The sequence below is a fragment of the Oncorhynchus kisutch genome, linkage group LG29 (genome assembly GCF_002021735.2).
Source record: "Oncorhynchus kisutch isolate 150728-3 linkage group LG29, Okis_V2, whole genome shotgun sequence".
NCBI classification, from domain to species: Eukaryota; Metazoa; Chordata; class Actinopteri; order Salmoniformes; family Salmonidae; genus Oncorhynchus; species Oncorhynchus kisutch.
Genome location: NC_034202.2, coordinates 30,784,806 through 30,810,378, shown reverse-complemented (window position 1 = coordinate 30,810,378; position 25,573 = coordinate 30,784,806). Strand labels below are relative to the sequence as shown.

Here is a 25,573-nt window from a genome sequence, read left to right as displayed (position 1 = left end):
CCCCCGGAGGTGTTCAGCAAGGCCCGGACCACGTCACTTCCGCCACACAACCCTATAACTGCGTTATTGACCTTCTCCCTAGCACCACACCGCCCAAGAGGGACGTCTGTACTCTCTGTCGGGACCGGAGACCAAAGCTATGGATGCCTACATTGGGGACTCCCTAGTTGCTGGTTTTATCCATCCCTCTTCCTCTCCCGCCTGTGCAGGCTGCTTCTTCGTGGAGAAAAAGGACAAGACCCTGCGCCCGTGCATTGACTACCTGGGACTCAATGACATTACGGTTAAGAACCGTTACCCACTACCACTCATCTCCTTGGCCTTCGAGCTGCTCCAGGGGGCACAGTGTTTTCCAAACTGGATCTATGGAATGCCTACCACCTGGTGCAGATATGAGAGGGGGACGAGTGGAAGACCACCTTCAACACGGCCAGTGGCCACTACGAGTCTCTGGTCATGCCCTTTAGCCTCACCAATGCCCCTGCTATGTTCCAGGCTCTGGTGAATGATGTTCTCTGACATGTTGAACCGGTTCATCTTCATCTACATTGATGACATCCTCGTCTTCTCCCACTCTCCTCAAGAGAGGGGTTTCCCCCCGTTTGATGGCAACACCGCCAACCTGACCATGGTGGATCGGTTCTCCAAAGCCACCCACTTAATTCCTCATCCCCAAACTACCCTCAGCCAAAGAGACGGCCCAGCTCATGTTGCAGCACGTCTTTTGGATAAATGGACTGCCCGTGGACATGGCCTCCAACCGGGGTCCTCAGTTCTCGTCCCAGTTCTGGAAGGCATTCTGGGACATTGGGTCATCGGCCAGCCTGCTCTCTGGGTTCCACCCCCAGTCCAACAGCATGTTGGAGCAAGCCAACCCAGCGTTTGTCCCGTCAGCTCTTGTTTTTTTCCCAGCCTCTTTTTTTTTTTTCTCGCCCTCCTGGTTTTTGATTCTTGCCTGTCCTGACCCTAAACTCGCCCGCCTGACCACTCTGCATGCCCCTGAGCCTGCCTGCCGCCCTGTACCTTTGCCTCTGTTGTAGTAATAAACATTGTTACTTCGACACGGTCTGCTTCTGGGTCTTACCTTATCCTGATAGACATTGCATAATGCAGGAAGTAATACCTGACTCCATGTGTTTGACAGGGGGGAGGGGACCAGTAACTTTATGATCAACTTTTTCAATGTACCAGCTACAGTACTTTGTCATACTTGTGTCAACCTACTATGAACTGGTTTAATGTCATCCATTTTGATCAACTTTATTTTCACTGTTCGGGACCTTTAACATTATATATTAATCCAATTTCTGCCGTCGTGACTTTACTTTCATTAATCTGATGACTGTTATTTATCTAATCAACTAACTATGTTCAATTTTTACCAGATTTAAATTAATCATGTAACAATTAACTCATTAGGAATTGGGGAACCACGAGAGTGGTTCTTTAAAGAGTTACCATCTCCATAATTAAACTCAAGGTCTTAACCTGTCACATCTATAAACAATCAACTTATAAATCATGACCTCATATCATCATTCTGAACAGTCATAACCTCCTACATCTGCAAAAACACCAGCCTTATGATTCAGTACTATACAAATTGGTTTATTTATTTACTCGCTAACACAGGATTAACATACACACTTAGTACGCTAGGGACCTGTTTCTAATGTATTGACACAATATGGCGGCTTGCTACAAATGACATTGAGAAGGAAAAAAATACATGGAAAGGGAGAGAGGGACAGACATAATACTTTGGTACAGTTAGAAACTACGCTCTCAGTAATCATACTTTGGACATGAACTGCAGCTCAACGTCTCTCTGGTCCGATATGTTAATTCTTAACCCATTTTATACAGTTCTTCAATAGGGGCGGTTCGTCTAGTTGAAGTTATCCATTGAAAAGCTGATCTGACCCATTCCGATCCTTACAGGACAGTCATGACACTGCCGTGTTTTCACATTACGTGAGGACCTCATCACTGCTCGTGCTGCTCCCTGTGCGCACTGATGCCTCTTTCAAAACAACTGGGAACTCAGACAAATACGAGGTCAAATCATGATGTCAGTGATATTCCAGTCTGAGAATTTGAGCTCTAGAAAGAGGCCCGAGATCCTGAGCTGGAAATCCAAGTTGGTTGACTGTTCAAATTGATTTTTCCCAGTCAGAGCAAATTTCTTTCTGAGTTCCCAGTTGTTTTGAACCCACAGAAGTCGGAAGTCAGAGATTTCCAAGTTCCCAGTTCCCAGTTATTTTGAACGCAGCAGGAGTGCTAATGGACGTGTGAGGTTGGGCTGTGTAAACCGGATGCAACCCGGACATAGATGGTCCATAAACTGTTGTATGCGAACGTGAGTAGATTGCGGACGTATAGCAACGAGAAGTAGGATGCTGAGGGTGCTGCAGAACTCCCTGATAAATCAGAATAAAAAAAAATATAATAATAGAAAAAAATACACATTTGAAAAAAGTATATTTGTCACAAAAGTGCTGGGTTTTTACTGGTATTAGCAGACCAATATATACTGATGTATCACGGGCAAAAGAAATGGCAGCATCTCTGCTTTGGCAATAAAGGAAATTAAAAAACATATCTTGCAGGATTCAATAGTTGGAATTGTAAGAGTTGTTGCCCTGTTCATTTCTCTGCGATTGTTGTTCTAATGGAATCCAGAAAGAACCTTGTTCTGAAGGTGTAACGTTATGGGCAAAGACATCCACATTCAATATTTTTCTTGATCCGGTAACATGGAAAACAACCACTTTTTGTGCAGTAATAATTTAGCATCATTACAAATAACTTAATATTACTATATTGTACAGTACATAGGCTGGTCTTCTAGGTTTGGTACCTGTAGATTTTCCATCAGCATGAAGAAAAACAATACAATAATTCAGTACGTTGAGACATCAAGTGGTTTGTGGTGATGTGATGAGTTGGTAACTTATTTTTTTATTTTTTATGTAACATTTACTTAACTAGGCAAGTCAGTTAAGAACACATTCTTATTTACAATGATGGCTTACCCCAGGCGTCGCAGGGCCAATTGTGTGCTGCCCTATGGGACTCACAATCCCGGTTGGATGTGATACAGCCTGGATTCGAACTAGGTACTGTAGTGACGCCTCTTGCACTGATGATGGAGTGCCTTAGACGGCTGCGCCACTCGGCAGAGCATGGTGCATGCAACACTAGGGTTGTGGGTTCGATTCTCACGGAGGAGCAGTGTGAAAAAGTATTAACATGTATGCACTCACTACTGTAAGTTGCTTTGGATAAGAGCATCTAATAAAACAAATTAAAGGAACGAATAGACAATTTCAGTTGCATTTGCAAATTATTTCAAGAAACTGGAAAACATATTTTTTATTTAACCAGGTAGGCCTAATTTACAACTGCGACCTGGCCAAGATAAAGCAACACAGTGCGACACAAACAACAACACAGAGTTACATATGGAATAAACAAACGTACAGTCAATAACACAATAGAAAAGTCTATATACAGTGTGTTCAAATGAGGTAAGATTAGGGAGTAATTACAATATAGCAATTAAACAATGGAGTGATAGATGTGCAGCAGATTAATGTGCAAGTAGAGATACTGGGGTGCAAAGGAGCAAAATAAATAACAATATGGGGATGAGGTAGTTGGATGGGCTATTTACAGATGGACTATGTACAGGTGCAATGATCTGTTAGCTGCTCTGACAGCTGATCCTTAAAGTTAGTGAGGAAGATAAGTCTCCAGCTTCAGTGATTTTTGCAATTCGTTCCAGTCATTTGCAGCAGAGAACTGGAAGAAAAGGCAGCCAAAGTAGGAATTGGCTTTGGGGATGATCAGTGAAATATACAAGCTGGAGCGCGTGCTACAGGTGGGTGCTGCTATGGTGACCAGTGAGCTGAGATAAGGCGGGGCTTTACCTAGCAAAGACTTATAGATGACCTGGAGCCAGTGAGTTTGGCGACGAATATGAAGCGTGGGCCAGCCAATGAGAGAATACAGGTCGCAGTAGTGGGTAGTAAATGGTGCTTTGGTGACAAAGCGGATGGCACTGTGATAGACAGCATCCAATTTGCTGAGTAGAGTGTTGGAGGCTATTTTGTAAATGACATCGCCGAAGTTAAGGATTGGTAGGATAGTCAGTTTTACGAGGGTACGTTTGGCAGCATGAGTGAAGGATGCTTTGTTGCAATATAGGAAGCCGATTCTAGATGTAATTTTGTATTGGAGATGCTTAATGTGAGTCTGGAAGGATAGTTTACAGTCCAAACAGACACCTAGGTATTTGTAGTTGTCCGCATATTCTAAGTCAGAACCGTCCAGAGTAGTGATGCTGGATGGGCGGGCAGGTGTGGGCAGCGATCAGTTGAAGAGCATGCATTTAGTTTTACTTGCATTTAAGAGCAGTTGGAGGCCACGGAAGGAGAGTTGTATGACATTGAAGCTCGTCTGGAGGTTAGTTAACAAAGTGTCCAAAGAAGGGCCAGAAGTATACAGAATGGTGTCGTCTGCGTAGAGGTGGATCAGATAATCACCAGCAGCAAGAGCGACATCACTGATGTATACAGAGAAAAGAGTCGGCCTGAGAATTGAACCCTGTGGCACCCCATAGAGACTGCCAGAGGTCCGGACAACAGGCCCTCCGATTTGACACACTGAACTCTGTCTGAGAAGTAGTTGGTGAACCAGGCGAGGCAGTCATTTGGGAAACCAAGGCTGTTGAGTCTGCCGATAAGAATGTGGTGGTTGACAGAGTGGAAAGCCTTGGCCAGGTCGACGAATATGGCTGCACAGTACTGTCTTTTATCGATGGCGGTTATGATATCGTTTAGGACCTTGAGCGTGGCTGAGGTGCACCCATGACTAGCTCGGAAACCAGATTGCATAGCGGAGAAGGTACTGTGAGATTCGAAATGGTCAGTGATCTGTTTGTTAACTTTGCTTTCAGAGACCTTAGAAAGGCAGGGTAGGATAGATATAGGTCTATAACAGTTTGGGTGTAGAGTCTCCCCCTTTTAAAGAGGGGGATGAGTGCGGCAGCTTTCCAATCTTTGGAGATCTCAGACGATACGAAAGGGGTTGAACAGGCTGTCAAGCATGTGTCAAGCAAGTATCTTTATATTCCACAAGTATTATCAGATTAACTGTTTTGTACAGATAATTATCAGACTCTGGTAAACAAATGCTGGTAAACACTTAAATACAAATACATTCAGTTACATTTTTTTGCACAACTAGTGCACTGGGCCTTTACTAGTCCACTATTTGTGGCCCGATATACTGTAGCCATCTTAAGGGCAGGCAATTATTTTTCTTTCTGCTTCAGCACCCCAACCCGTAAACTACTTCCAGTGGCTATGTACTGTCAGACATCTTGGACACAGTTATTATTATACATCAGTGCTCTTAACACTGCAGCAGACTTCTTCGTTGGTTTTGTGTCGAATTCAGACATAACAGCAACCTTTCACAGATGTCCTCCACTTGCAAATCCAAGGCCATGATTGTGCTTCTATTGTGGGTGTGGTAGAGAAGCAACCTTTGTTGAGATAAGCCTTTTTTGGTTACTACATGATTCCATTTGTGTCATTTTATAGTTTTGATGTCTTCACTATTATTCAACAATGTAGAAAATAGTACAAATAAAGAAAAACCCTTGAATGAGTAGATGTGTCCAAACTTTTGACTGGTACTGTATATTGAAGTGCAACTACACCACTTTTTAACTTCTTATTCATTATCTCCAGCATCAAATCAGTGTCTTTATGTGAAAACAACGCACTGCACCAAAAGAGTGGCGGAGGCTGCCAAACTATCATTAAAAGTCTGTCAAAGCGCTCTCTATTGTTTCCGACATCACTCTGGTTCTTAACAATTGCTAGACAGCCATTTTCAAGTCTTTCCATAGATTTTCAAGCCGGTTAAAGTAAAAACTGTAACTAGGCCACCCAGGAACATTCAATGTCGTCTTGGTAAGCAACTCCAGTGTATACAGTGAAGTTGGAAGTTTATATACAATTAGGTTGGAGTCATTAAAACTCGTTTTTCAAACACTCCACAAATTTCTTGTTAACAAACTGTACTTTTTGCAAGTTGGTTAGGACATCTACTTTGTGCATGACACAAGGAATTGTTCCAACAATTGTTTACAGACAAATTATTTCACTGATTGGACCACCAAACTGTCAAATGTAACTCTTCCGTTTGTGTTTTAGCTAGATTAAAATATCTGTAGCACAATTCCAGTGGGTCAGATGTTTACATACACTGAGTTGACTGTGCCTTTAAACAGCTCGGAAAATTCCAGAAAATGATGTCATGGCTTTAGAAGCTTCTGATAGCCTAATTGACATAATTTAAGTCAATTGGAGGTGTACCTGTGGATGTATTTCAAGGCCTACCTTCAAACTCAGTGCCTCTTTGCTTGACATTATGGGAAAATCAAAAGAAATCAGCCAATACCTCAGAAAACAATTGTAGACCTCCACAAGTCTGGTTCATCCTTGGCAGCAATTTCCAAATGCCTGAAGGTACCACGTTCATCTGTACAAACAATAGTACGCAAGTGTAAACATCATGGGACCATGCATCCGTCATACTGCTCAGGAAGGAGACGCGTTCTGTCTCCTAGAGATGAAAGTACTTTGGTGTGAAAAGTGCAAATCAATCCCAGAACAACAGCAAAGGACCGTGTGAAGATAACCGTGAAGCAGCTGGGGTGGCAGCATCATGTTGTGGAGGTGCTTTGCTGCAGGAGGGACTGGTGCACTTCACAAAATAGATGCCATCATGAGGATGGGAAATGATGTGGATATATTGAAGAAACATCTCAAGACATCAGTCAGGAAGTTAAAGCTTGGTCGCAAATGGTTCTTTCAAATGGACAATGACCCCAAGCATACTTCCAAATTTGGCAAAATGGCTTAAGGACAACAAAGTCAAGGTATTGGAGTGGCCAACACAAAGCCCTAACCTCGAATCCTATAGAAAATGTGTGGGCAGAACTGAAAAAGTGTGTGTGAGCAAGGAGTTCTAAAAACCTGACTCCATTACACCAGCTCTGTCAGGAGGAATGGGCCAAAATTCACCCAACTTACTGTGGCAAGCTTGTGGAAGGCTACCTGAAACATTTGACCCAAGTTCAACAATTTAAAGGCAAAGCAACCAAATACTAATTGAGTGTATGTAAACTTCTGACCCACTGGGAATGTGATGAGAGAAATAAAATATGAAATAAATCACTCTCTACTATTATTCTGACATTTCCCATTCTTAAAATAAAGTGGTGATCCAAACTGACCTAAGACAGAATGTTTACTCTGATTAAATGTCAGGAATTGTGAAAAACTGAGTTTAAATGTTTATATGGGTATATGTAAACTTCTGACTTCAACTGTATCTGGCCTTGAATGTTAGGTTATTGCACCGGCTGAAAGGTGAATTTGTCTCCCAGTGTCTGTAGGAAAGCAGAATGAATCAGGTTTTCCTGGTTTTGCCTGTGCCTAGCTCTATTCCCTGTCTTTTTATCAACAACAACAAAAAACTACCTAGTCCTTGCCGATGAAGAGCATATCCATAACATGATGCAGCCACAGCCATGCTTGAAAATATAGAGAGTGGTACTCAGTGGTGTGTTGTATTGGATTTGCCCCAAACATAATGCTTTGTATTCAGGACAAAAGTTAATTTCTTTGCCACATTTTTTGCAGTATTATTTTAGTGCCTTATTACAAACGGATGCATGTTTGGCATATTTGTTTTCTATACAGACTTAATTCTTAATTCTTCATACATCATGGGCCATGATTCGACCTTGTTTTTTTCAGAGTTCCTAGTTGTCTTGAAAGCACCATACATCCACAGAATGCCAGACTTTGATGAAGTTTGATGACAATTTTCTTATTTGTGCTGCATAAATGATGGAATAGGCCAGGTAGATATGTACACTGTAGCTAAGTAAGTAATACTAAGTGTATGTTGTGTAGTAAGCTGTTAGTACCCCATATGTCTCACCCTAATAATTTGGTCCCTTTCCCCCCCATAACTTAGCCTATTGTTCTGAATTGGTGGTGCACATGTAGCCTATAGCCTGTTTTAGAGAAATGTAATCATTGAATATTGTAAGAGCTTTCATTGTTTGCTTATATGCCCCCTTTATTTATCCTACAGTTCTGAACTAGGTGTATACTGAATGAACAGCCCATGTTCTGAATTCTACATTTTAAAAGTGCTGAACAAATAGTTATATTGACTATGTCCTTCCTAGCTCGCCGGGGCGGCAGGGTAGCCTAGTGGTTAGAGCGTTGGACTAGTAACCGGATGGTTGCAAGTTCAAATCCCTGAGCTTAAAAGGTACAAATCTGTTCTGCCCCTGAACAGGCAGTTAACCAACTGTTCCTAGGCCGTCATTGAAAATAAGAATTTGTTCTTAACTGATTTGCCTAGTTAAATAAGTAAAATAAAATTTAAAAAATGTCTTACTCAAAATGATGAATTGCCTCTTATCTGCTTATGCCATAGTTTGTACATCTCTATTGTCAGTAGAAACCACATTTGTTTAAGCAAGTCAGACCTATCAGCTATGTTTTTTTAAAAGGCAGTAAATGAGGCTATATGAACTGTTTCGCTGCCAGACAAGGCTCCGCTGATAGCCAGGTGTAGCAGTGGTAAGGATTCACTCCATTGTGCTGAATAGAAAGCTCTGATGTTGGGATAGCTTTATGTTGGCCCTAACAGTTTGTGGGCACCGTTTGTCACCATTATAGTGCAATTAATGTATTGTTTAGTGTTCTGTTGTGTAGTGGCTTTGCTGGCATGCATTTAAAACATTTGTTTGTTTTGCCCCACTAAGATTTACATGCTAAAATCGTCTATTGTGTGTGTGCTATTTTGCCTTATGGAATTTTGGGTGTGATAAAGAGTGTTGGCAAGACAGCAGAAACAGACAGTCAAACCACATACGTCAGACCACTTATGAGAATGATTCAGTTCCCAGTAATTGGGGTGCAGGAAACGCCCAACTGACTCCTGACTCCAGATCCCTTTGCCTACCTGTCAGTCCCACACCTTAGCCTTTGCGGGTGTGAAATGCCTGGTGCATGTTTAAAGGAGTCCCCCAGATGGGTTGTTGCCACTATTTCAACGTCATTTCCTGTCCTAGAAATGCAAGTTTAGGTTCCACCTCCGAAGAATGACGAAGGCTACTTATACATTTTCACGAATTGGGTGTGGGAATTTCCATGTGGAGTTGATAAACATGAACAAATAGGGCACAGACAGCTGCCAGTGTAGCTAGCTAGCATGCTAACCTTATCTAGCGAGCTAATGTTAATTAACTGTTGATTTTTCTTTATTATTATACCGTATTCAAAAGATTAACTAGCTGGCTCTATGGCTGGATCTGGAGCTAGATTTGTCATAAGCATTGACTTAGGGAAAATGTTTCCACAGATTGAAACCACTGGCCTATCTTTGGCATCTATTGTTATGTCAAGTTTTTTGTCATCTTCCATAAATTGCAGACAAATCTGCCATACAAATAGTTAGAAAGAATAAGATGAAGCTCTGGTAATATGGTTAACTATTGAAAGATGGCTCATGTGTTTTTCTACATTTTAATGGACACAGTGGTTCTCACAGGGGAAGTGAAATGATAGGCTACAATGACTTTGCTCATGATCATGCAAGCAGCACATTACATTTGACTTTTTCCCACACTTTGTTGTGTTACAGCCTGAATCATTTTTTTTAATAAAATGTTTTAAAAAATGTCACTGCCCAACACACAATACCCCATAATGTCAAAGTGAAATTCTTTTTTCAATTAACTTTTTACAAATTAATTTAAAAAAAACGGAAATATCACATTTACGTAAGTATTCAGACACTTTACTCAGTACTTTGAAGCACCTTTTGGCAGTGATTTACAGTCTTTAGTCTTCTTGGGTATGACCCTACAAGCTTGGCACACCTGTATTTGGGGAGTTTCTCCCATTCTTCTCTGCAGATCCCCTCAAGCTCTGTCAGGTTGGATGGGGAACGTCGCGGCACAGCTACTTTCAGGTCTCTCCAGAGATGCTCGGTCGGGTTCAAGTCCGGGCTCTGGCTGGGCCACTCACGGACATTCAGAGACTTGTCCCAAGCCACTCCTACGTTGTCTTGGCTGTGTGCTTAGGGTCATTGTCCTGTTGGAAGATGAACCTCAGTCTGAGGTCCTGAGAGCTCTGGAGCAGGTTTCAAGGATCTCTCTGTACTTTGCTCTGTTCATCTTTCCCTCAATCCTGACTAGTCTCCCAGTCCCTGCCACTGAAAAACATCCTCACAGCATGATGCTGCCACCACCATGCTTCACTGTAGGGATGATGCCAGGTTTCCTACAGAAGTGACGCTTGGAATTCAGGCCAAAGAGTTCAATCTTGGTTTCATCAGACCAGACAATCTTGTTTCTCATGGTCTGAGAGTCCTTTAGGTGCCCTTTGGTAAACTCCAGTGGGCTGTCATGTGCCTTTTACTGAGGAGTGGCTTCCGTCTGGCCACTCTACCATAAAGGCCTGATTGGTGGACTGCTGCAGAGATGATTGTCCTCATGGAAGGTTCTCCCATCTCCACAGAGGAACTCTGGAGCTCTGTCAGTGACCATTGGGTTCTTGGTCACCTCCATGACCAAGGCCCTTCTCCCCTGATTGCTCAGTTTAGCTGGGCGGCCAGCTCTAGGAAGAGTAAATGTTTTGGTACCCTTCCCCAGATCTGTGCCTCAACACAATCATGTCTCGGGGGCCCTACGGACAATTCCTTTGACCTCACGGCTTGGTTTTTGCTCTGACATGCACTGTCAACACTGGGACCTTATATAGACAGGTGTGTGTCATTCCAAATCATGTCCAATCAATTAAATTTAACACAGGTGGACTCCAATGAAGTTGTGGAAACATCTCAAGGATGATCAATGAAAACAGGATGCACCTGAGCTCAATTTCGAGTCTCATAGCAAAGGCTCTGAATACTTATTTAAATATTACAGTACAGTTAATTCAAAGATATTTCTGTTTTTGATTTGGAATAAAATTAGCTAAAATTTCAAAAAACCTGTTTTTACTTTGTAATTATGTAGTTTTGTGTGTAGATTGATGAAGAAATACATATATTTAATCCATTTTAGAAGAAGGCTGTAATGTAACAACATATGGAAAAAGGGAAGGTGTCTGAATACTTTCCGAATGCACTGTGTGTTGACAAATACAGGCTGAAAATAAATTGTCAGGATTTACTCTATACTACTACACTGAACAACAATATAAACACAACAAGTGTTGGACACATGTTTCATGAGCTGAAATAAAATATCCTAGTTTATTTCGCTCAAATTATGTGCACACATTTTCACACATTTATTACATCACTGTTCGCTACACTCACATTAACATCTGCTAACCATGTGTATGTGACATATACATTTGATTTGATTCTCCTTTGCCAAGATAATACATCCAGCTGTGGCATATCAAGAAGCTGATTAAACAGCATGATCATTACACAGGTGCACATCGTGCTGGGGACAATATAAGGTCACTCTAAAATATGCAGTTTTGTCACACAACACAATGCCACAGATGTCTCAAGTTTCGAGGGAACGTGTAATTGACATACTGACTGCAGGAAGGTCCACCAGAGCTGTTGCCAGAGAATTGAATGTTAATTTCTCTACCATAAGCCACCTCCATTGTTGTTTTAGAGAATTTGGCAGTACGGGCCTCACAACCCTAGACCACGTGTATGGCGTTGTGTGGGCAAGCGGTTTGCTGATGTCAACGTTGTGAACAGAGTGCCCCATCACCTAATGTTTCATCTTGATAATACACAGCCCCATGTTGCAAGGATCTGTACAGAATTCCTGGAAGCTGAAAATGTCCCAGTTCTTCCATGGCCTGAAGACTCACCAGACATGTTATCCTTTGAGCATGTTTGGGACGCTCTGGATCGACGTGTACGACAGCGTGTTTCAGTTCCCGACGATATCCAGCAACTTCACACAGCCATTGAAGAGGAGTGGGACAACATTCCACCGGTCATAATCAACAGCCTGATCAACTCTATGCGAAGAAGATGTGTCACGCTGCATGAGGCAAATGGTGGTCACACCATAAACTGACTGGTTTTCTGATCCACGCCTCTACCTTTCTTGGGGTGATTGTGGAGGCCAGGTCATCTGATGCAGCACTCCATCACTCTCCTTCTTGGTCAAATAGCCCTTACACAGCCTGGAGGTGTGTTGGGTCATTGTCCTGTTGAAAAACAAATGATAGTCCCACTAAGCGCAAACCAGATTGGAAGGTGTATCGCTGCAGAATGTTGTGGTAGCCATGCTGGTTAAGTGTGCCTTGACGTGTGCCTTGAACCCCCACACCATCACACCTCCTCCTTCATGCTTCACAGTGGGAACCACACATGCAGAGACTGGCGGTTGGAACCAAACATCTCAAATTTGGACTCATCAAACCAAAGATTTCCACAAGTCTAATGTCCATTGCTCGTGTTTCTTGGCCCAAGCAAGTCTCTTCTTATTTTTGGTGTTCTTTAGTAGTGGTTTCTTTGCAGCAATTTGACCACAAAGGCTTTATTCATGGAGTATCCTCTGAACAGTTGATGTTGAGATGTGTCTGTTACTTGAACTCTGAAGCATTTATTTGAGCTGCAATATGAGGTGCAGTCAACTCTAATGAACTTATCTTCTACAACAGAGGTAACTCTGGGTCTTCCTTTCCTGTGGCGGTCCTCATGAGAGCCATTTTCATCATAGCGCTTGATGGTTATTGTGACTGCACTTAAAAAAAATTCTTCAAGTTCTTGAAATGTTCCATATTGACTGACCTTCATGTCTTAAAGTAATGTTGGAACGCCGCTTCTCTTAGCTTATTTGAGCTGTTCTTGCCATAATACGGACTTGGTCTATTTCCAAATAGGGCTATCTTCTGTATACCCCCCTACCTTGTCACAACACAACTGATTGGCTCCAATGCATTAAGAAGGAAAGACTTTTAACAAGGCACACCTGTTAATTGAAATGTATTCCAGGTGACTACCTCACGAAGATGGTTGAGAGAATGCCAAGCGTGTGCAAAGCTCTCAAGACAAAGGGTGGCTACTTTGAAGAATCTCAAATATAAAATATTTGGATTTGTTAAACACTTTTTTGGTTACTACATATTTATTATATTTTTATTTCACCTTTTATTTAACCAGGTAGGATAGTTGAGAACAAGTTCTCATTTACAACTGCGACCTGGCCAAGATAAAGCAAAGCAGTGTGACACAAACAACAACAACAACAGAGTTGCACATGGAATAAACAAACATACAGTCAATAATACAATAGATAAAGTGTATATATAAAGTGTGTTAAAATTTATAAGGATAAGGGATGTAAGGCAATAAATAAGCCATAGTGGAGAAATAATTACAAAGGACTGGAGTGATGATAGGCTCTCTCTGTCTCTGTCTCTGTCTCTGTGTGTGTGTGTGTACAACTAACAGGAAGCCTACTGCAATCTGAACTGTAGATACATGTGAGCACGAGGTGGTCGTCATCGGACCCTCCCCCTGCGTGTCCACAGACCAGTCTGCACTCTAGCAAACCCTCCCACTTCAAACAACACTCTGGCAGTAATAGCACGGATCCCTCCTTCTGTCCCCACACGCAAATTCCATTTTCACACCGGCTGCCTACTCCAGGCATGGCTGACGGCTGTACCCAGTCATGGCACTGCGACATTACACCCTCGACTTCAACCTCTCAGCCCCAGGTAAATGACACACACCGTGGCTACGAACGGTTGCAGCAATACAGGACATGGGGGTCATAAACTATCATTTCCCTTTGCGCATGTACTGTATGCTAGCTAACGTTAGCTAGCTAACTAATCGTTGTCAATACGCGCAGTCTGTCCAATATATACTAATCATACACTTATGATATGCACGATTAGTGCTTTTTTTCGCGGAGGACGTAGCTAATGACGTGCTGAGTAATATTGATCTAGTTAAATGTCGTCCGCTATCTTGATGGCATAATTCCAAATCAGACATTGCTGGTTGCCAGCAACATGACTGGCATGCGGGTAATATGACCTTTTGTGCAGTTGCTAGCTAGCTAGGTTAGCAAAGGCATCTCATCTGTCTGCGTCGTATATGATTGGTTTTAATAAGAACTAGCTAACAAGTTAGCATATCAATGTTAGCATAACTTATTGATGAGGCTATAGCCATCTCAAGTTGGTCACACTTTTAAAAAATTCACAAGGTCCCCAGTGTCCAATTATCAGTCTGATATCCATAGTATATGCACTCACGGGAAAATAGCATCCAAGCAGAATTTGCCGGTTAAATTAGCTAGGCTACTGCCATTTATTTTTAGCATGTGCTTCTACACACCTGCATTGCTTGCTGTTTGGGGTTTTAGGCTGGGTTTCTGTACAGCACTTTGAGATATCAGCTGATGTAAGAAAGGCTATATCAATTAATTTCATTTGTTGCTGCATAGCCAACTGTCTAACGTTAAGGTACACAGACAAGACATGAAGACCATAGTTATCTAGCTTATTATTTGACATTTCTGGTGGTTGTTACAAGGTAGCTACAGTTTGTGTGCAGTAAGTGCAACCCTGTCTCTCCTTTAGCTAGCTAGATATCACCTTAACAGGCTTAATTTATTTACCATTTTTAATGGTGATTCTGTCTGAAACAGGAATTTCAAACATGGTGTTGTGTTAATTATTGTGTTGTCACCCTAGAAATGCCCCTCCCTTTTCTGTTCAGCAGACTGTCCAACGACTGAAACAGGAATTTCAAACATGGGGCGTATGGTGTTGTGTTAATTATTGTTGTCACCCTAGAAATGCCCCTCCCTTTTCTGTTCAGCAGACTGTCCAACGACTGTGCATGGGCTGCAGTCTATATTTCAAGAACAGGAAATGACAGAGACTGTCCATGACACTGAGGGACATGGATATCTTGCTACCTTCATTGGCAAGAATGGCAGGTAGGCACCAGTTCCATAAACACTCATTATTTATGTCCTTACCAACATATTTTGTAGAATGAATCTAATGTTCATGAATTAGGCCTAGTTTGTGTTTGCTTTTCAAAAACCCGAAGTGCTACATTAAAAACAGAAAATATTTGTTTTACATTTCAAATGTATCCTTTATTTAACTAGGCAAGTCAGTTAAGAACAAATTCTTATTTACAATGACGGCCTACCCAGCCAAACCTGGACGACGCTGGGCCAATTGTGTGCTGCCCTATGGGACTCTCAATCACGGCTGGTTGTGATACAGCCTGGATTCGAACCAGGGACTGTAGTGATGCTTCTTGCACTGAGATGCCTTAGGCTCCCGAGTGGCCAGGGGTCTATCTTGATGATGATGATAATAATAATAATAATAAGAACAAGTAATACAGCACATAACACACTATGAAGACAGTCAGGCAAGACCGATTCAGCAAGGTATGGTGCTTTAGGTACACTTTAAAAGCATCTACAGTAGGCACATCCATAGCACCCTTACATACTGTACAAGACATTTTGTATTCATTAAGGATCCCCATTAGCTGCTGCCAAGGCAACAGCTACTCTTCCTGGGGTCCTCAGGTCACTACTCTACTACCACATATCTACAATACAAAATCCATGTGTGTGTTAGCGTGTGTGTGTGTGTGTCTCTTTACAGTCCCCTCTGTTCCATAAGGTGTATTTAAAAAAAAAAAAAAACTGTTTTGTAAATCTGATTCTACTGCTTGCGTCAGTTACCTGATGTGGAATAGAGTTCCATGTAGCCATGTAAACAAGTAGTGATGAAGCCAATCTCTCCTCTACTTTGAACCATGAGAGATTGACATGTATATTATTGTTAGCTCTGTGTACATTTTAAGGGTCAGCCGTGCTGCCTTGTTCTGAGCCTATTGAGCAAAGTCCTTCTTTGTGGCATCTGACCACACGACTGAACAGTAGTCCAGGTGCAACAAAACTAGGGCCTGTAGTAGAGGTCGACCGATTAGTCGGAATGGACGAATAATTAGGGCCGATTTCAAGTTTTCATAACAATCGGAAATCTGTATTTTAGGACACCGATTTGGCCGATTAGTTTTTTTTTTTCCTTTTAATTTTTTTAACACTTTTATTTAACAAGGCAAGTCAGTTAAGAACACATTCTTATTTTCAATGACGGCCTAGGAATGGTGGGTTCTGCCTCGTTCAGGGGCAGAACGACAGATTTTTACCTTGTCAGCTCGGGGGATTCAATCTTGCAACCTTACAGTTAACTAGTCCAACTACTTGCCTCTCATTGCACTCCACGAGGAGACTGCCTAATTTGCCAAAATTTTACGTAATTATGACATAACATTGAGGGTTGTGCAATGTAACAGAAATATTTAGACTTATGGATGCCACCCGTTAGATAAAATACGGAACGGTTCCGTATTTCACTGAAAGAATAAACGTTTTGTTTTCGAGATGATAGTTTCCGGATTCGACCATATTAATGACCTAAAGCTCGTATTTCTGTGTGTTATTATGTTATAACTAAGTCTATGATTTGATAGAGCAGTCTGACTGAGCCATGGTAGGCAGCAGCAGGCTCGTAATCATTCATTCAAACAGCACTTTTTTGCGTTTGCCAGCAGCTGTTTATGACTTCAAGCCTATCAACTCCCAAGATTAGGCTCGTGTAACCAACGTGAAATGGCTAGCTAGTTAGCTGGGTGTGCGCTAATAGCGTTTCAAACGTCACTCACTCTGAGACTTGGAGTGGTTGTTCCCCTTGCTCTGCAAGGGCCGCGGCTTTTGTGGAGCGATGGGTAACGCTGCTTCGAGGGTGGCTGTTGTCGATGTGTTCCTGGTTCGAGCCCAGGTAGGGGCGAGGAGAGGGACGGAAGCTATACTGTTACACTGGCAATACTAAAGTTCCTATAAGAACATCCAATAGTCAAAGGTTACTGAAATATAGAAATAGTCCTATAATAACTACAACCTAAAACTTCTTACCTGGGAATATTGAAGACTCATGTTAAAAGTAACCACCAGCTTTCATATGTTCTCATGTTCTGCGCAAGGAACTTAAACGTTCGCTTTCTTACATGGCACATATTGCACTTTTACTTTCTTCTCCAACACTTCGTTTTTGCATTATTTAAACCAAATTGAACATGTTTCATTATTTATTTGAGACTAAATTGATTTTATTGATGTATTATATTAAGTTAAAATAAGTGTTCATTCAGTGTTGTAAATGTCATTATTACAAAAAAATGTTTAATCGGTGTTGAAAAATCATAATCGGTCGACCTCTAGCCTGTAGGACCTGCCTTGTTGATAGTGTTAAGGCAGATCAACACTTTATTATACTACAAAACTTATTGTATGACCTCTTATACACTATATTAGGCCCAGCCTTTGGAACTTTGGTTTCGTTAGATATTGCTACTATAAGGTGATCACTACATCCGATGGATTTGGATACTGCTTTAAAGCAGATTTCTGTAGAATTAGTGACGATGTAATCAATACTTGTTGATTTCATTCCTGTGCTGTTTTTTGTAAATACCCTGGTAGGTTGACTGATAACATTTTGGTATTTATTAGGATCCCCATAGCATCAGCTACTCTTCCTGGGGTCTATGTCAAATATGGAATAATACATAGTACAGAACATTATTAGTCAAGAGTGAAACGCATACATTTAAAACGTCACACACAGCCTACATATCAGTATATACACAAAATATCTAGGTCTAATGCATAGTACAGTGCAAATTACAATACAATAAATACAAAATGGCTGTCTTTTCAGTCGCCTTCGTGCGACCACTTTAAAATATATTTTATTTTTTATACTGGTTTCATTGCTTTCCTGAGTTACCGGGCGTGGCAGAGTTCCATGTAGTCATGGCTCTATTCTGGACCTGGGGACTGTGAAGAGACCTCTGGTTGCACGTCTTGTGTTGTGCCGATTAGTGTCTGAACTGTGTGTCAACTGCTTGAACAGACAGTTTTGTACCTTCAACACATCAATAGTGATGCAGTCAAACTCTCCTCAACTTTGAGCCAGGAAAGACTGACATTTTCCCTCCGTGTACATCGAAGTGCAATACGTGCTTCTTGATGGGCACATGCCTATCCGTAACCGGAAGAACCAGTTTCATAAATACTTCAGCGTCCGAATGTCCCTCATTACACACATCGGACAAACAAATATTTTTCACATCTTCGACTTAGGTACAATTGCAAAACCTTTATGTTCATTTATACACCATTTTAGGTCCAAGCTTTGGAACTTAGAAAAAAAACTAATTATGGCTATTATATTATCATCACTACATCTGATGGGTGTCCATACTGCTTTAGAGAAGATTTCTGCAACATTAGTAAAGATGTGATCAATACACGTGGATGATTTAGTTGGAGATAATCCTGGAACCCCTGTGGTCAGGGTGAATCCCATCTCTTTTAGAGTGTTGGTTGCTCTCACAGGAAGTCAAAATTGTCACTAAAGGAGACATTTCTGTTTTTGGAGAGCTTCAGGAAGTCGTTTAAGGGCAGCTACGCGGCTGTAACGCTCCGAATCCCTTCTATAGCATGGCAGGGGGCCAGAGATGACTGTTCTCTTCCCTGTGCAAAGAAGGGTGTTCAAGAGAATGTTGTCGTCCTTCTTCAGTTCCTCAGATTGCTGAAAGCATGAACCGGGGTGCAGGCACTGGTTACAGTTTGATGTTTCTTCTGGAGTGGGCAGCTTGATGAAAGCCAGTCAACATTTAGGTTGCCCACAAAATATACCTCTCCGTTTATCACATACATTATCAAGCATTTCACACATATTATCCAGATACTGACTGTTAGCACTTGGTGGTCTATAGCAGCTTCCCACAAGAATGGGCTTTAGGTGAGACAGGTGAGCCTGTAGCCATATTACTTCAACAGTATTTAACATGAGATCCTACCTAAGCTTAACACCGCCCCCATTGACATTTCTGTCTTTTCTGTAGATGTTATAAGTAGGGTTGCACATTTTGGGGAATATTCAGAGGTGGAAACCTTCCGTGGGAATTAACAGGAATATATGGGAAATAACGGGAATGTATGTACATTAATATTAATACCATTTATGTGTTGATGTCTTTTGCATTGGATATATTTACCATTTCATATGGAGATAGAAACATAAACCTTTTACCTTATCATAAGTAGACATAATTGCAAATGATTAAATCCTTCCAATAGTTTTATTTCTATTTAGTTACAAATGTAACTTTAATTAAATGAGTTGACTCTTCACATGGGATGATTTCACTGAACAACGAAAGAAAGGGAATATTGAATGATCCCCACTGATCCATTGCATCTCCCAAAAACGTTTTCAACATACATCTGTAAAATGATAGTCCAGAAACTGAAGGTTTGGTTGTCTTCCTCTCAGGTTTCCATGTCTTCTCCCTGGACCTCCTCAATGTCCACTTCTTGAACATCAGACTCCGAGGCCTCATCTTCACTATCACTTTACAATCTGGTTGATGATGGCTCGCTGTCAGGCTCAAAAAGCCTCAAATTTGCCCAGATGGCCAACAATTTTTCAACCCTTGTATTGGTCAGCCTATTGCGTGCTTTGGTGTGTACCAGTGGGTGTGTACCAGATCAATGTGGGGCTATATACAGGGAGTACCAGTACCAGATCAATGTGAGGCTATATACAGGGAGTACCAGAACAATGTGGCGCTATATACAGGGAGTACCAGTACCAGATCAATATGGAGCTATATACAGGGAGTACCAGATCAATGTGGAGCTATATACAGAGAGTACCAGTACCAGATCAATGTGGAGCTATATACAGGGAGTACCAGATCAATGTGGGGCTATATACAGGGAGTACCAGTACCAGATCAATGTGGAACTACATACAGGGAGTACCAGATCAATGTGGAGCTATATACAGGGAGTACCAGTACCAGATCAATGTGGAACTACATACAGGGAGTACCAGATCAATGTGGAACTACATACAGGGAGTACCAGATCAATGTGGAGCTATATACAGGGAGTACCAGTACCAGATCAATGTGGAGCTATATACAGGGAGTACCAGTACCAGATCAATGTGAGGCTATATACAGGCAGTACCAGATCAATTTGGAGCTACATACAGGGAGTACCAGATCAATGTGCAGAGGTACTTGAGGTTGATATGTACTGGAAGGCAGGGTAAAGTGACTAGGCAAATGTTGTGTGTTTTGTGTTGTAAATGTGTGTGTATGTAGTGTTTGAATGTTGTCAAGGTTTATGCAAAACAAATGTAGACAGAAGTTGCACTGTAGCTAGCCCAAACACTAGCTTGTTCTTAACGGACTTGCCTAGTTAAATTACATTTAAAACCATGCTGGCTAATAAAAACCCCAGGTGTGTTCCAGTGGTCAGACACCCTTTAGGAAGACCATTGATTGGCCGGTTAAGTGTTTTATTGGTACCACAATGGCTCAAGTTCAAATGAACGCTTAGCTCTTTAGTGGCTTTGTTTATCGGATGTAAGGGCTTTGGCGCTTGTTTTGTGTGTGTGTGGTGACTAGTAAACACTGGCGGTTGGCCATTGTGTGGGCCTAAGCCTGCATGAATATACCCGCAGCAACACCACACATTTTGGGTAGAAATGCTCAATCTTCAGCTGCCCATTGGCTCTCCACTGAGCTTTCATAAAGCTTAGGTCAATAGGCCACAACCTGTCATGCCATGGCTCTCCTCATGAGCTTTGTGTTGAAGGAGAGCGAAGTGAGAGAAGTTATAGCCTAGATTCAATTCTATGTTTCTCTCAATTTAACTCTGTGCTTCTTTCTCTGTTTCTGTATGTCTCTCTTTTCAGGTTGGTTATTCTGCGTGTGACCGCCCAGGGCCTGCTTACCATTGATCTGCAGTGTTGTGAAGGAGATGACATTGTACAAGTAGAGAATGTAGGTGATGAGAGAAACTTGTCTTCACTATAGACCTGCTTGCATACATACATAAAACAATAACACAAATACAAAAAACAACAAAAGATCATATTTAACAGACCTTCAGAATACCCTAAGAAATATTTCCATGAATTAGATTCAATTGGATGTGTTGCTGTTTCTCTCACATGCGCCGAATACAACTGGTGTCGACTTTACAGTGAAATGCTTGCTTACAAACCTTTCGAACATGTGGTCTCGTAGGCCTTTGGACTATTTGACATTTAGGATATTTTGCTTAATGTAGCATTAGAATATGCAAAATAACAAATACAGTTGTATTCTATTTTTCTCTCAGCTTTTGAATACACTGGAAGAGAAGCTGAGAAGTCTCCTACATGGAAACATTAAGAGGGTCAAGAGGTAAAGCCTCGTGGTGGATGATCTTACAGTAGTGGCCTTGTGTGTTGACTATCTTGTGACTGGACACAAGCTGTAGTGTGAAACGATTACCCTATAACCCTCTGTCAATATCTCCATGATGGCATCATGAACATGATATGTACATTGTCCCACCTTCCCCAGGCTCCCAGCTCTGACACGAGGTGCAGCTGTTGATCGATACTGGCCCACAGCAGACGGCAGACTGGTGGAGTATGACATAGATCGGGTTGTATATGATGAGGACTCTGCATACCAGAACATAAAGATCATGCACTCACAGCAGTTTGGCAATATCCTGATCCTCAATGGGGATGTTAGTAAGTAAAATATAGCATTCCTACAGGCCTTCATTTTAGATAATATTGTTATGAATTATTCCTCACCTACTGCTACTGTATATTGTTGTAATTATGTTATTTACTTTACTTATTTAGGTCACTTGTTGTTCAACTTATTTTTCACTTCTGAAAACTGAATCTAATATGATGAACATTTGGCTGGGTTTCAGTCACGGCATGTGGCTTACTTATCTAATGATAATGTAATATGATTATATGACAGATCTGTCAGAGTGAAGGGGCCTACTGTAATGTGATTATATGGCAGATCTGTCAGAGTGAAGGGACCTACTGTAATGTGATTATATGACAGATCTGGCAGAGAGTGACCTGCCCTACACCCAGGCCATCATGGGCAGAGGGCAAGAGAACTATGCAGGGAAGGAGGTGCTGATCTTAGGAGGCGGCGATGGAGGAATCCTCGCAGAGGCCGTCAAACTCAAGCCAAAGATGATCACCATGGTGGAGATATCCTTTCAGGACACTGCTTTTCACTTCGCTCTGTGCTCAGTTAACATATTGCTTCAGGGATTTGCACCAGCAATATTTTAACACTGACCTCTTATGAGCATTTTTTTGGAGACGTTGCCCAGTAGGATTATCTGGTCTGTCATCTGTCTTCCCCTGTGCCTGGTTTGTAATGCCTTGACAAAGTGTTTACATCGACCAAATGGTGATTGATGGGTGTAGAACACACATGAGGAAGGCATGTGGAAGTGTTCTGGACAACCTGAAGGGAGAATGTTACCAGGTGAGCAGGACAGTGTTATCCACTGCACCTCTCTTTAGTTGAGATGGAAAGTTTGTCATTTGCCCACTGCTCTGAATAGATTTGCTCCGCTCTCTGTAGTCTTGTATGTTACTACATGGGGTTTCCATAACGACATTTCCCTGAACCCCCTCCGTCTGTTTCATCTGTTCTTATCTCATTCCAGGTGTTGGTAGAGGACTGCGTTCCTGTTCTTAAAAAGTATGTTGAGGAAGGGAAGACGTTTGATTACGTCATCAATGACCTCACAGCGGTCCCCATCTCCACAGCGCCGGAGGAGGGTGAGTGACAAATGCTTTCTCATGGGGTCTTCTTGGACATTCTGTTCTAACGGTGTATGCAATGATGAATACTGGTAGGGCTCTTGTAAAGACGCACCGCCTTGTACCACATTGCAAAGAATTGATCTGATTTTAGGATGTGGATAGTGCAATCTTAACCTGTTTCGTGGATCGGGGCTTGTATGAAACACTTGCATGATTGGTTGAACGATGGTTTACTCTGTCTCAGACTCTACATGGGAGTTCCTACAGCTTATCTTGGATCTCTCAATAAAAGTACTGCGTCCTACTGGGAAGTACTTCACACAGGTGAGACCCATATTCACTGAGTGCTTCATACAGTCACCCCACCCTTGTGTGGAATTCAGCTCATATTGAGATCACCATCCCTACACATGATTAACTTGTCTGTCTCATATCTTTGTTGTTCATGAGACAAGTTTGTCCTCGTGTGAGGACATTGTTGTCCCCTAATTGCTGTGTGGTCCATGTTTTAACTCTGTGTCATCAGGGTAATAGTGCCAATCTGACTGAGACACTGGCTCTTTATGAGGAGCAGCTGGGAAGGCTCTCATGTCCTGTAGACTTCTCCAAGGAGGTGGTGTGTGTGCCCTCTTATATGGAACTGTATCCTTCAAGAAAAGAGTCTTGCACTTAAGAGTCTTGGTTACTTGTTGTTTACATGGCATTTTCCTTAATGAGCTGACTCAGGTGGGTTTTCTACACCGTTTGGAAGAAGTGAAGAGCCCCCCCCCCCCGGTCTCCTCCATACGCTGCCTGCCGGAATGTGAAAACTGTCCACCCCCCCATTGTCCGCCATCGCACTGAGGGGAGAGATGACCCCCCCCCCCCCCCATTTCTACTCACACTGTTTTATTATCCTTCCATGTCCAACTCTCTCTTAAACCCTTTTTACATCTTAGTTGTATCATTTTATGTCCAAACTTACAAGAGATTGTATTTCTGTTAGTTGGATATTTTGAATTGGGCTGTTGTTTTTGCGTGTGCCCTCCAGGGAGAGCTGTGGGGCTGACCGTGTAGGGCTGCTGCCACTGGTCTAGGGTTTAGACTACTCTGACTATAGCCTGGTTCCAGAACTGTCTAGGTTTTAGACGTTTCTGACTGTAGCCTGGTTCCAGGACTGTCTAGGGTTTATACTTCTCTGACTATAGCCTGGTTCCAGACCTGTCTAGGGTTTAGACTTCTCTGACTATAGCCTGGTCCCAGTCTCAGAGAAGTCTAAAGCTTAGACAGATCTGGGACCAGTATTTAAACACTCTTGGTATACCTACCCCTTCAGGGTGTTGTTACTTTTCAAATTTGACTTAAAACAGCACCAACATACAATAGGCTTTTGGGTTCTGATTGTGTGATAGGATATGTGCTCGCCGTAGTTTCAAATGAATGTCTGTCTGTGCGTTTGATTGTTTTTCTTCTTTTGTTGTCGCTAACTGGCTTGAGTGTGATTTGATTCCCAGTCCTTTCCAAGTGTGACCCCTGGCCATTGAAGCTGAAGTGTCCAGATGTGTTTTTAAAAGGGAAAAAGGTTTCTTGCTTGTACTGCTTTAATGTGAATTGTGTTTTTATTATTTAGCACCTTTTTTAGTTTCTCCTGCTGGATCTTATTTTACATATTCAGTTTAGAATGTTTCTCTAAGTTTGTTTGGTGCATGTGCTGGAAATGTAAATATTTGTATTGAATGTAGCTTCCCATATTAACAGTGCAACTTCATGCCTTTTATCAATATTGTGGTGCTTTGTTAAATGTATTTATTTGATATGATTTCACCAAATGCTGTTTTATCCAAAATACCTTTTTGTTCAGCAGTGACTACCTGCTATTAAAAATGAGTTGGAGAAGAAAATGTTTTTCTTTTGCTTGATTCAGAGGAGTATATCAGATATCTTAGCTAGCAGTCACAACTGACAGACAATTTGGGTGTTTCTACTGAAAGTACAGAATCATACCAATGCAAACTCAATACATATTTTCTTGCATTTCCTTTTGAAATTCATTCAACCATGAGCAATGTTGATTTCAATAAACCTTCCCGTTTGTTAACACGAACTTCAATCATTTGATTACCCTGCTCCTGATGTGCACGGACGCTGTAACAATGTGTCCCCAGTTCTTTATTCAAGGTGTAGAGGACCCATCAAGTCATCTACCAACCACATGATGTACTCCTATGTTGTAGCAGACACACTTATCCAGAATGACTTAGAGGAGCAATTAGGGTTAAGTGCCTTGCTCAAGGGCACATCGACAGATGTTTCACCTGGTCAGCTCAGGGATTCGAACCAGTGACATTTTTGTTACTGGCCCAATGCTCTTAACCACTAAGCTACCTGCTGAATGTGCTGATCAAGCTGCTGAAATGACACCTGGAGCAACGCTTGTATTCTGGGATGCTGCTGTATACACCTAATAAGATTGCAATTTGAATTGGGATCATAACCCCAGCACACATACCTGTGTGTGTCGTCACTACTCTTTCCTCTCTGTTTTAACTAGGCGCCCCACCTTTCCTCCATCGTTCCCCTAGATCGGTCTTCTGTGGTCCCATGAAGAAAGCATTTGACATGGTTCAATTTGAATTGGGAGTTTTTAGCATGTTGTACTGTTTGTGCTTTGTCTCTGTGTAGAGCCTGAATGACCAATTCTCAGGTAACATCATTTTGGAAGAGGGCACCGCTGGTTAAGTCTCGCCATGAAAGTAAACATCACGTTGCCAAGACTTTTGGGAGAAAATCGT

General features: G+C 41.9%; 1 protein-coding gene across 3 annotated transcripts in view; it reads left to right on the top strand.

Moving 5' to 3' along the window:
- LOC109874012 (spermine synthase-like) overlaps nt 1-24,879 on the top strand; it is a 44,827-nt gene extending 19,948 nt beyond the window's left edge. The window contains exons 2-12 of one of the 3 annotated variants that reach the window (XM_020465749.2): nt 13,543-13,811; nt 14,929-15,046; nt 20,916-21,003; nt 21,344-21,408; nt 21,571-21,746; nt 22,081-22,235; nt 22,429-22,518; nt 22,703-22,817; nt 23,047-23,126; nt 23,329-23,444; nt 23,529-24,879. In XM_020465749.2, the coding sequence (XP_020321338.1) occupies nt 13,766-13,811; nt 14,929-15,046; nt 20,916-21,003; nt 21,344-21,408; nt 21,571-21,746; nt 22,081-22,235; nt 22,429-22,518; nt 22,703-22,817; nt 23,047-23,126; nt 23,329-23,444; nt 23,529-23,559 (1,080 nt within the window). In that variant the 5' untranslated portion in view covers nt 13,543-13,765 and the 3' untranslated portion in view covers nt 23,560-24,879. Of the gene's footprint in view, nt 1-13,489; nt 13,812-14,925; nt 15,047-20,915; nt 21,004-21,343; nt 21,409-21,570; nt 21,747-22,080; nt 22,236-22,428; nt 22,519-22,702; nt 22,818-23,046; nt 23,127-23,328; nt 23,445-23,528 lie in introns of those variants that run through there. The other 2 variants (XM_031809033.1, XM_020465748.2) reach the window with 2 other exon arrangements.
- Nucleotides 24,880-25,573: the final 694 nt, after the last annotated feature.